A 12,008-nucleotide genomic window follows, 5' to 3' on the forward strand; every position below is an offset into this window, starting at 1 on the left:
TTCCCTCTCAAACCAGTCAGAATAGCTGTTATCAGGAAAATTAAAAAAAAAAAAAAACTAAATATGCTGGTGAAGATACCAGGGTAAATGGACTCATGCAGAACAATGGAAATTATTAAAGCACTGTAGCCACTAAGTAAAACAATATGGAGAGCTCACAAGACATTAATGATTAAATTCCCACATCAGTCCATATGTCTACTAATAAACAAATGGTTAAAGAAAAGGGAGGGCGCTGGAGAGATAGCTCAGTGGGTGAGAGTGTTTGCTGCATGGGTTCCAGCACCTGCACAAAGTCAAGGATGACCAAGTGAGTGTGAGTAGCCCTGAGGGTGTTGAGGCAGGAGAATCACTGTGGCTTCCTGGCTCCCAGCCTGGATTCCCACGCGGGGGCAGCGGGGAAATCCTGTCTCAAGAGAATAAGATAGAAAGTGATACTCAACATCTTCCTCTGGCCTTTACATGCATGAACTCATGTGTATGCAGCTGCTCAGGTGTGCAAGTACACATACAGCACACATACACATACAAACACCACAAACACACATACACACACACACACAATTACATAGACAAAAGAAAATGTGGTATACATTAGCAATGGCATTTTACTCAACCATAAAGAATGAAATTGTACCATCCATTTACATGAAAATGATGGAATTTGAAACCATAAAGTAAGCAGAAGAAACCAAACTCAAGAAAGAAAAATATCATATTTTGCCTAAAATACTGAATCCTAGATATATATGACATAAAGTTAGGAGGAGTACTCTTCAAGGAGAGGAAGAAAGGGGTCAAAGGTGAAAGGGTGGAAAGAAAAACTCTGTAAAGGTAGGGAAAGGAAAACATCACACATGTTCTCCTATGTGTGAAAAGTCAAAGATAAAAAAAAAATCATAAAAACAGAAACAATCCTACTGCAGTAGAAGGAACTGGGGAAGAAGTCCAAGAGAGGGCGGCAGAGGGCGGGTGTGTGGAGGGAAGTGAGACAGTGTACTCGAGGGAGGACGTCCTAATGGAATGCACTAGATTACAAGCTGGTGGAAAAGAGCAACATCAAAAGAAGCCTCATAAGCCAACGCTGGTGCCCTTTGACCTTGTGTGACTACATGACTCATCGATCCTCTTGCTTCACATCCCGTCTTATCTATTTGCACATCAGCGCCAACCTCTACTCCATTTCTTTTCACCTAGTTGAGAATGTGAACTTCCAGAACTGCCTGAAGTACTGTTTTCCCAGATCCCCTAAAGCCAGAAAACTCATTTATCATTTCACATTTTGTCTTTCTTAAACAAAATAAAACACTCTATTAAATTAAACTACTGGCTTAGTGAATCTGGAAAATTCTGGCAGTACAACAATGACTCAAAGAAACAGCAATAGCACTGAGCTTTGTGCTGTCTTCACATAAGAACTTTGTGCTTCCGTTCATCCGACTACTCAGCTCCAAAGTATGACCGTGTCTGTTTGAAATAAAGAATGACCACTTGGTGAAAATCTCTCCCGTTTCCAGGCAGTGGTGGCGCACGCCTTTAATCCCGGCACTTGGGAAGCAGAGGCAAGTGGATTTCTGAGTTGGAGGCCAGCCTGGTCTACAGAGTGAGTTCCAGGACAGCCAGGGCTACACAGAGAAACCCTGTCTCAAAAAACAAAACAAAACAAAACAAAACAAAACCAAATATCTCCAGTTTCACACACAGTCCTGGGCAGCTTGTCAGAGCCCCTCCTCCTACCCTGACTCTATTCACTCAAAACTTCACCTCTTGGAACTGACCCAAACTGACCCTGCACCTCTCACCCCTGCCTCTCCACCTGACCCTGCACCTCTCACCCCTGCCTCTCCACCTGACCCTGCACCTCTCACCCCTGCCTCTCCACCTGACCCTGCACCTCTCACCCCTGCCTCTCCACCTGACCCTGCACCTCTCACCCCTGTCTCTCCACCTGACCGTGCACCTCTCACCCGTCTCTCCACCTGACCCTGCACCTCTCACCCCTGCCTCTCCACCTGACCCTGCACCTCTCATCCCTGCCTCTCCACCTGACCCTGCACCTCTCACCCCTGTCTCTCCACCTGACCCTGCACCTCTCACCCCTGTCTCTCCACCTGACCCTGCACCTCTCACCCCTGTCTCTCCACCTGACCGTGCACCTCTCACCCCTGCCTCTCCACCTGACCCTGAACCTCTCACCCCTGTCTCTCTACCTGACCCTGCACCTCTCACCCGTCTCTCCACCTGACCCTGCACCTCTCACCCCTGCCTCTCCACCTGACCCTGAACCTCTCACCCCTGTCTCTCCACCTGACCCTGCACCTCTCACCCCTGCCTCTCCACCTGACCCTGAACCTCTCACCCCTGCCTCTCCACCTGACCCTGCACCTCTCACCCCTGTCTCTCCACCTGACCGTGCACCTCTCACCCCTGCCTCTCCACCTGACCCTGCACCTCTCACCCCTGCCTCTCCACCTGACCCTGAACCTCTCACCCCTGCCTCTCCACCTGACCCTGCACCTCTCACCCCTGTCTCTCCACCTGACCCTGCACCTCTCACCCCTGTCTCTCCACCTGACCCTGCACCTCTCACCCGTCTCTCCACCTGACCCTGCACCTCTCACCCCTGCCTCTCCACCTGACCCTGCACCTCTCATCCCTGCCTCTCCACCTGACCCTGCACCTCTCACCCCTGTCTCTCCATCTGACCCTGCACCTCTCACCCCTGTCTCTCCACCTGACCCTGCACCTCTCACCCCTGTCTCTCCACCTGACCGTGCACCTCTCACCCCTGCCTCTCCACCTGACCCTGAACCTCTCACCCCTGTCTTTCCACCTGACCCTGCACCTCTCACCCCTGTCTCTCCACCTGACCCTGCACCTCTCACCCCTGTCTCTCCACCTGACCCTGAACCTCTCACCCCTGCCTCTCCACCTGACCCTGCACCTCTCACCCCTGCCTCTCCACCTGACCCTGCACCTCTCACCCCTGTCTCTCCACCTGACCCTGCACCTCTCACCCCTGCCTCTCCACCTGACCCTGAACCTCTCACCCCTGTCTCTCCACCTGACCCTGCACCTCTCACCCCTGTCTCTCCACCTGACCCTGCACCTCTCACCCCTGTCTCTCCACCTGACCCTGAACCTCTCACCCCTGCCTCTCCACCTGACCCTGAACCTCTCACCCCTGTCTCTCCACCTGACCCTGCACCTCTCACCCCTGTCTCTCCACCTGACCCTGAACCTCTCACCCCTGCCTCTCCACCTGACCCTGAACCTCTCACCCCTGCCTCTCCACCTGACCGTGCACCTCTCACCCCTGTCTCTCCACCTGATCGTGCACCTCTCACCCCTGTCTCTCCACCTGACCCTGAACCTCTCACCCCTGCCTCTCCACCTGACCGTGCACCTCTCACCCGTCTCTCCACCTGACCCTGCACCTCTCACCCCTGCCTCTCCACCTGACCCTGAACCTCTCACCCCTGCCTCTCCACCTGACCATGCACCTCTCACCCCTGTCTCTCCACCTGACCCTGCACCTCTCACCCCTGTCTCTCCACCTGACCCTGCACCTCTCACCCCTGTCTCTCCACCTGACCCTGAACCTCTCACCCCTGCCTCTCCACCTGACCCTGCACCTCTCACCCCTGTCTTTCCACCTGACCCTGCACCTCTCACCCCTGCCTCTCCACCTGACCCTGAACCTCTCACCCCTGCCTCTCCAGTCTTCCTGCAAGAGCCTCTCTTTCCATAACACCTCCATTCCCTGAGAATCCCTCTTGGTGCTGACTCAATACACACACACACACACACACACACACACACACACACACTTTCCTATAGACCCTCCCATCTCAGCTCCTTTTGGTTGCCTACCAACTTGCCAAAGCATGATCTTCCAGAGAGCAGACAGCTACAACATCTGCCTAGGATCCAGAGAAAGCAACAGCAACTGAAAAACCCATCCTACAATAACAAGACCAGATATCAACATCAAGAAATACCTCAAACATAATAACTCAAGACGCCCAGACCTGATACAATACACCGCATGAACAGCCACGACAAGATGCCTCCACAAGAAGGTAACATTGTAGGCCCTGAGAAATGCGATATGGCTGAAGTACAAGACAAGGACGTCAAAACAGCAAGTGTGACTGTGCTCAAGGAGCTCAGCAAGGGTATGGCTAAACTCCTTCATGGCATCTGTGAAAACACAGACAGCTGAATAAAAGAATGAAACCAACTCAAGACCTGAGAGTAATTTAACAAAGAAATAGAATCACTGAAGAAACCAAACTGAAAGAAACCAGAAATCAAAATGCTAGGATTTCAAACAAAACCTCCAAAAGTCATCTGACCAGCTGTGATGGTTTGAATAAGAAGGAGCAGCATAGGCTCCTGCATGAGTGCTTGGTCACTTGGGAGCGAGGCTGCCGAAGAGGGGTTCGGAAGTGGGACCTTGCTGGAGGAAATGTGGCACTTGGGATAGGCTCTGTAGTATCAAAATCCAAGCCAGTCCCAGTGCTCTCTCTCTCTCTCTCTCTCTCTCTCTCTCTCTCTCTCACCCCAACCCCTGCTGCCTTTGGCCATGTAGAACTCTCAGCTACCAGGTCTACCTGTGTGCTGCCATGTTTCCCATCACAGAGATAATAAACTAAACCTCTGAAACTGTAAGCAAACACCAATTAAATGCTTTTGTTTACAAGAGTTGTCAGATCTTAGTGTCTCTTCACAAAAAACGTAACACTGGATAAGACACCAACAAAGTGCAAGACATAGAAAAGAGAATCTTGAGTGTTGGAGACAAGTTAAAGGATATTCAATCAAAGAAAATGGTAACCTAAAAAAATGCAGACTCAAAACATCCAGGAAATCTGGACCACTATGAAAAGACCAAATCTAAGAATTCCACAAAAGGAAAAAATTTTTAACAAAATCATAGATGAAAATTTCCTCCAAACTAAACAAGAAAATGCTTATTAAGGTACAAGATGTACACAGAGCACCAAACAGACAGGTGCTCTGTCTATTTCCCATGACACATAATAATCAAATAATAATGTTTCATCGCGCATCAGAGATATTTAACCCTGTCATTCAGACCACTACAGAGAAGAATGGGGGGCAGGGGGTTAGGGGGAGTGATGAAAACAGAAGGCTCTGTTATTGAATCTAGAAAAGGTCTTTGAGTTCAGTGATGATTTACATTAAAACTAATGCTTGAGAAGCAATTAATATGTGCCCTTCTTGCAAACAAGGAACCCTGCACACTTAACTCTATTATTCAAAAACAGACCTTCTGCTTGGATAAATGTCGGTGCTGGGGATTCGGCATGCACTCACCTTGTAAAAACTCCTCCTTGTAAGCAATGGAGTAGAAGAAAACCATATTCATTTTCTTGTCCCGCTTTCTCCAGGTCAGCCTTCAACCACGAGTAGCTGAAACAATGGATGATGAGTGCTCCACAAAGCACAAAGCTCAACGTTAAAGCACCGAAAACATACTGTCCATCATGGAAGTACCTAACAGACAGGACAATGTCCGCAACCAAGTCGGTTACATAGATTATAATGCCCAAAACTGACATCATAAAATTGCACTTGGTATATTTCATTATGTAGGACTGTGCCTCTTGCCTAGCCACTCTTTTTCAGATACAAACGTAAGGAAAAATGCCACAATGGATACTAGTGTATTTGGGGGTTAGCATTGAATTGTAATTTCTACACTGAGTCTAATCAGTGAAAGGAATATGGTTATACAGTTCAGTGACAGGGTGTTTATCTAACATTCATAAATTCTTATATTAAGTCCCTAGTACCAAAAATAAATAAACATTATTAAATTGGAACACTAAAAACAAAAGTAAATAACTTTAACTTCCTCTTTTTAAAAAGAGTCTCTCTGCTCCAGATCCAGTGGTACAAGGAGGCCTTGCTGTATCTTCCCCTCTGCTGTGATCTTCATTACAGATAACAATGTCTAAAACAGAACAAAACCATGTCGTTAACTCTTAGCTATAAAGCCTGGCCCATGGTGTTACCAAGATTCTGTGTTTCTAAATATAATATTTGCACAAAACATATTTCTTATATTTGGAAAAGTTGAGTCTCAAAATTATAATCATTGCTGATAATGCCATCTCAAACTCAAATACTTGCCATTTAAAACTATGTCTTCTCATGGGATATCCATTACAGGACCATTTCAATTGACCTAAAAGGACATGCAAACAACCTAAATGTTACCTGATTCCAAATCACACTACAAAGCCATAGTAGCAAACGCAACACACCCTTGGCCCAAAAGCATACATGTATACCAACAGGTCAGATTAGAGAACTAGAAATAAGCCCCCACAGCCAATAAGTCCTTCACAAGTGCCAAAGCATGTATGAGGGGAAAGACAGTCTATTTAGACATGGTGCTGGGGGTCTGGATATCCACACATAGAAGACTGAAATTAGATTCCTATCTCTTACCTACAAAAATCAGTTCCAAATTAATCAAAGACCTTAATCTAAGGCTTGAAAGTTTAAATGGAACTTAGGAGAAAAAACTGAAAATGCAGGCACAGGCAAAAGCTTTGTAAAAAGGATTCCAACAACTCAGGAAATAATAGGAAGAACTGACAAATAGACATTAGGATTGTCACCTAGATTAAACACACACACACACACACACACATGCATGCACACACACTTTTAAACAATGAAACAACAACAAATTATCTAACCAATGGAAAAATGAATTGAACAGACAGCTCTCAAAATAACAAAAAAAACTAGCCAATAAACATTTTAAATATGTTTATTTATAGAAACATTATGGAAACATTCATCAAAACTTCATTGACAGGCTAGAGAGAGAACTCAGCCAGTAAAAGCATGTATTGCTGCTCCAGCAGAGGACCTGAGTTTGAGTCCCAGCACCCACCAGTTCCCAACACTCATATCAGGCAACTGGCAACTGCTTGTCAACTTCAGTATCAGGGGATGTAATACAAGAATGCAAAAGTATTCATGGCACACATTCAGATTTGTACAAACCTAACAACACACACACACATACATGTAATTAAAAATAAAGAATAGATCTGCAATAAATAAATAACTACATTGAGAGTCCATCTCAATCAGAACATTAAATTATCAGGATATGGCATGTAAGAAACCTTTATATACTATGAGTATGGATATAAATTTCTGTAGTCACAACAGACATCAGTATGAAAGTTCCTCATCTAGGTATCAGCATAGACATCTACCAGTGAGCGAATGGATAAAGATGTGGAAGAACTATTCAATAGTTGCCATTTGCAAGAAAATGAGTTAAGTTGCAGATTGTTGTGTTAAATTAACGCAGCTTCAGAAAGACAAACATTGCATCTATTCTCTCATGTGCAGAACCCAAACTCAAAAGGAGTTCTATTGGGAAAAGAGGAAAGGACAATCGGAAAGTTGAAGCAGAAAAAGGAAGCGTTTGTGGGAATGAACTAGGGCAACACATAGCATATGCATGCACAAAAACAGCACTAATGATTTCTGTAAATTAGAAACAACTATTTATTTCTAATCTCATTAGGTTACTTTTATGCCCACATGCACATATCTGAAATAAGTAGACTGGAAGACAGGACATCAGATATTTTCATTCTTCTTATTGTTAAAAATAATCCCCTCTTAGGTATCATTTATTTATAATAATATATAAGAAATTTACAATATATGATATATAATATAACAAATATAAGACTATTAAAAGGTATTAGACTACATTAAACAACAGATTAATAGCTGTATAAATTCATAATATCCATTTTACCTAGAAATTCCATGCAGGATTCTAACAGAATTATGTTTATAAGTAGGCAGAATAGGTACTCTTTTATAATCATGAAAAATGGAAAGCTACCTAAATGAGAGGCCTGGGTCAGTAACTGTGACACTTATTTATAGTCAAATGATGCAATCGTAAAGAAGAATAGTAACTTCATTTGAGATATTAGGACAGAGGATATAACGAAGAAATCGTCATCTGCAACTGGAGAAAAACCATCCCCAGAAGGCTCCCCCTACCCCTGCCCCCTGCACCCTGACCCTGGACTTTGGTCTCTAAAACTGTGATAAAGCGAATAGTAATCTGATGAGTCTGTGGAGTTCTACCTGTGAACCTCAGGAGCTGGCACGCTGTTCTCTGTAACGAACACTCAGTCTCTAAAAGCCCCGAGAGGAAGGATCACAAAAACGCATACATGCAAACTACTGCCTGCTGTTCTGTCTTCTTTTCACTTATAAGCATTTTGTTTAAGAATCTACAGAATAACCCTGACAGTATTTTACTTTATCTATGAAACATAAGTAAAAAATCTTTAATTTGTTTTCCAGATTCTTCCAGCAGAACTATAATCGGTGATTTCAGAATATTCAAACTGAAATACAATAGTTGAACTGAAATTTCACACAGAACTTTTAATGTAAGTAACTTACTCAAGGTTATAGGCTATTACACCCAAGGAGTCTGTGTATGTATTTATCAATCCATCTATGAAAAGAACTCCCTTTGTCTGACATGATTAAGTAAAATCCCAGCAGTTTTCATTAACATTTCACAAGGGAGAGTCATTTCTAAGAAACAGAAACTGTATTATTACCAGAACATCTGACTTAATAAATTTGTTAACATAACAATGTCTGCATTCTTGATTTGGCCAGACAGAATATAATTCCAACAGGAAGTAAATCTATACAATAAACAATGCACCCTCCACACAGATACCGCACAACTCTCTAAATAATTACACAGTTTTATAACTTGTCTTACAGATAGCTCATCTTTACCTCCACAGTAGATCACTGTTCCAATACCACCAGAGGAAAAATAATACCACGTACAAAATGTGGCTTCTCCTCAGGACTGAGTGAGGCAACTCAATGCATTTCACCGAGAGAGCAGCTCAGCTGTATGGCTAGCTGGCTGCCAGCCAGGATAGATAATCTTTGCCCGAGTACATGACCATTCTTCAATAAAGCAGATAGGTAAAAGAAATTAAAACTGGGAAAGTTTCACATAATCAACCAAACAATTCACTTAATCAACCACTTAATCAACCAAACAATGTAAAACTAGACTTACATGTGACAAATATAAAAGTCTTCTTTAACTCAGTGTTCCTTCGTGGAAAGCTTCAGCTTATGAGTTTTATTTCTTCACTGTCTAACTCTTTAGGATAGGATACTAAAATGAAACCGGTCACCTCTTAGTCATATGTCCCACGTTATCTGTTGATAGGAGTCTGTACAACTCGATGACAATGCACCTCTTATAACCCTCACTGCAGAGACATAGCATGCTTCCTTCTTTATGGGTAGATGCCAACCTTTAACATATTTACAATGTAATAGTTAAGAAAATATAATTGAGGTAGTGTGTCCCATTCATGACAACTTTAAAATAAAATAAAATAAAATAAAATAAAATAAAATAAAATAAAATAAAATGCCTGGAAACAAACCTGACCAAGGAACTAAAACTGACTGAACTCTACAATAAAGACATGAAGACACTGGAAGACAGAGTATTCATGCTCATTGACAAGCAGATAAAATTGTAAAAATGGCTATATTAGCCAAAAATGATCTACAAATTCAATTTACTCCCATCCAAGACCCAATGGCCTCTTCACAGAATGAGGTAAAAGTCCTAAAATTCACATAGAAGCAAAAAAGGGCAGCATATAGTTAAAGCAGAAAAATATCTGATCTCAAATAATATCAGAGTCATAATAGTAACACACACAGTGTGGTGTGGGCACAAATATAGGCATACAGTCCAATGGCAAGAGCAGATAACCGCAGAATAAACCACAATTCAGTAAAACTTTGTAGGGGGAGGAGGCGATTATGTCAGTAAAGATGGCAGAAGTCAATGGCTGGGCGGAGACATAGAGGTGGGTTTTCCAGGTCCCAGGAGGAAGAGGAGGAGATGAGATAGAGAAAGGGCTTTCGGGCCAGTCTTTGGTGGGCGAGGCACTGGCACCATTAGAACAGGTGCTGACCTCCACTACAGGATGAATTCTAATATAGAATAGCTGATGAGTTTAAGACAGAAGATTCTGGGTCCAGCGGTTGTGTCAGCTGGCTGATTTTAAATATTAAGATTGTCTGGTGTTTTCCATTGGGCAGGAGAGAATGTGCAGCTGTGTGGCAGTCAGTCGGCAGAGGCAGCCACAGGGGTGGGTGGTCAGTGTAGAGCGATCGGGGCTGAGTAGACAGCCCTCGGGTGGCTCCTGGTCCCATGCCTAACCAGAGCAAACATGCGGTTTAAATTTACACACAATATAACTTGGAGAAAACACAGTCTCTTTAACAATGGTGCTGAGCCGGCAGTGGCAGCGCAACACCTTTAATCCCAGCACGCAGGAGGCTGAGGCAGACAGATCTCTGAACTCAAGGCCAGCCTGGGACACAGAGTGAGCTGCAACAATCAAAACTACACAGAGAAACTTGGGGGGTGGGGAATGGTGCTGAGAACACTGGGTTTCCACAAATAGGCGGGTGAAACTATTAAGTTGTCAACTCTGGAAGTCTGAGACAAATGACTGAGGTGCCTATTTGACCGAGTACACTCAGACCTAATCTATTACAGGGTATGGCTAGCAAACCCCCTCTACCCTGAACATTGCCCTTCCCCCAGAGGTTCTTTCACACACACACACACACACACACACACACACACACACACCAGCCATTTTAGTTACCATCCCTCTTTTGTACATTTGGCCTTCTGACTGCCGCACCTGGTTCCCCTCTCGTCCCCCCCTTCCCCTTCCCTCCCCTTCTCCCCACATGGCCAGCTCGCTCTGATCGCGTCCATTCTGGCCTGCCTAGGGCTATGCTCTCTCATATCTATGTGCTCTCTCCTCCACCATACCTACAAGTAGCCATGTCCTTTCCTTTTTTTTTCCTTTATTTTTCTTTTTTCATTCGAAAACTACATCCATAGTTTTCACTCCGCACAAAAGTTGATTAAAGTTAGATTAACGATCTTAATATAAGACTTGAAACTGCTAAAGGAAATCATACATAATATAGATTTAGGCAGAGGTAAAGATGTTCTGAACTGGACTACACAGGAAATAAACCCTGACAAATCGGGTTCCATAGCATTAAGGGTCTTTTGCACAGCAAAGGAAATAATCAGCAGATTAAAAAATACTGAGAAGGAAAGAAAAAATTTCCAACTGCACATCTCTCTCTCTCTCTCTCTCTCTCTCTCTCACACACACACACACACACACACACACACACACACACACACATACACAGAGAGAGAGAGAGAGAGAGAGAATCATGCAATTATATAATGTGCTAATGAATTTAACAGAAACTTCTCAAAATAGAAAGTACAAATGCTATTAAACATTTCAAATATGTTCAACAGTCTTAGTCATCACGGAAATGCAAATTAAAATGCTGTAAGATTCTACTTCAGTCCAGTCAAAAATAGCCAAACCAAGAAAACAAATAACAAGTGCAGGGAAGATGTGGGGAAAGAGGGGCTCTTACTTGTTCCTAGTGGATATATGAAGTTGTCCAGCCACAGTGGAAATCAGTATAGAAGCTCCTTAGAAACTGAAAATAAAATTACCTTATGACTCAAGCATGCAACTATCAGGTATATAAACTGAAGGAATCTGAGTCCATAGACCACAGACATAGTTGCATGCTTTTATTGGTTACTTTTATATTGCTGCAGTAAGACATCATGGCCAAGGCAACTTATAAAAAGAAGGTACTTAACTGGGCTTACAGTTTCAGAAGGTTATTATTGTCTATGGTGGCAGAATGAAGGCGTGGCAGCTTGAGGAAAGAGCAAAAGCTAAGAGTTCACATCGTAATCCACAAGCAGGAAACAGAGAAACTAACTGAAAATGATGAGTCTTTTGAACCCTCAAAGTCCAACCGCAGTGACACACCTACAACAAGACCACGCCTTCTAATCCTGT

At 43.6% G+C, this 12,008-nt stretch overlaps 1 protein-coding gene across 2 annotated transcripts in view; it reads right to left on the minus strand.

Moving 5' to 3' along the window:
• Xkr9 (XK related 9) overlaps positions 1-9,409 on the minus strand; it is a 34,200-nt gene extending 24,791 nt beyond the window's left edge. Inside the window, exons 1-3 of one of the 2 annotated variants that reach the window (XM_052175404.1) lie at positions 9,137-9,409; positions 8,842-9,021; positions 5,344-5,983 (exon numbers count right to left, since the gene is read on the minus strand). In XM_052175404.1, the coding sequence (XP_052031364.1) occupies positions 5,344-5,615 (272 nt within the window). In that variant the 5' untranslated portion in view covers positions 5,616-5,983; positions 8,842-9,021; positions 9,137-9,409. Of the gene's footprint in view, positions 1-5,343; positions 5,984-8,841; positions 9,079-9,136 lie in introns of those variants that run through there. The other variant, XM_052175405.1, reaches the window with a different exon arrangement.
• Positions 9,410-12,008: the final 2,599 nt, after the last annotated feature.

The sequence above is a fragment of the Apodemus sylvaticus genome, chromosome 3 (assembly GCF_947179515.1).
Source record: "Apodemus sylvaticus chromosome 3, mApoSyl1.1, whole genome shotgun sequence".
Classification (NCBI taxonomy): Eukaryota; Metazoa; Chordata; class Mammalia; order Rodentia; family Muridae; genus Apodemus; species Apodemus sylvaticus.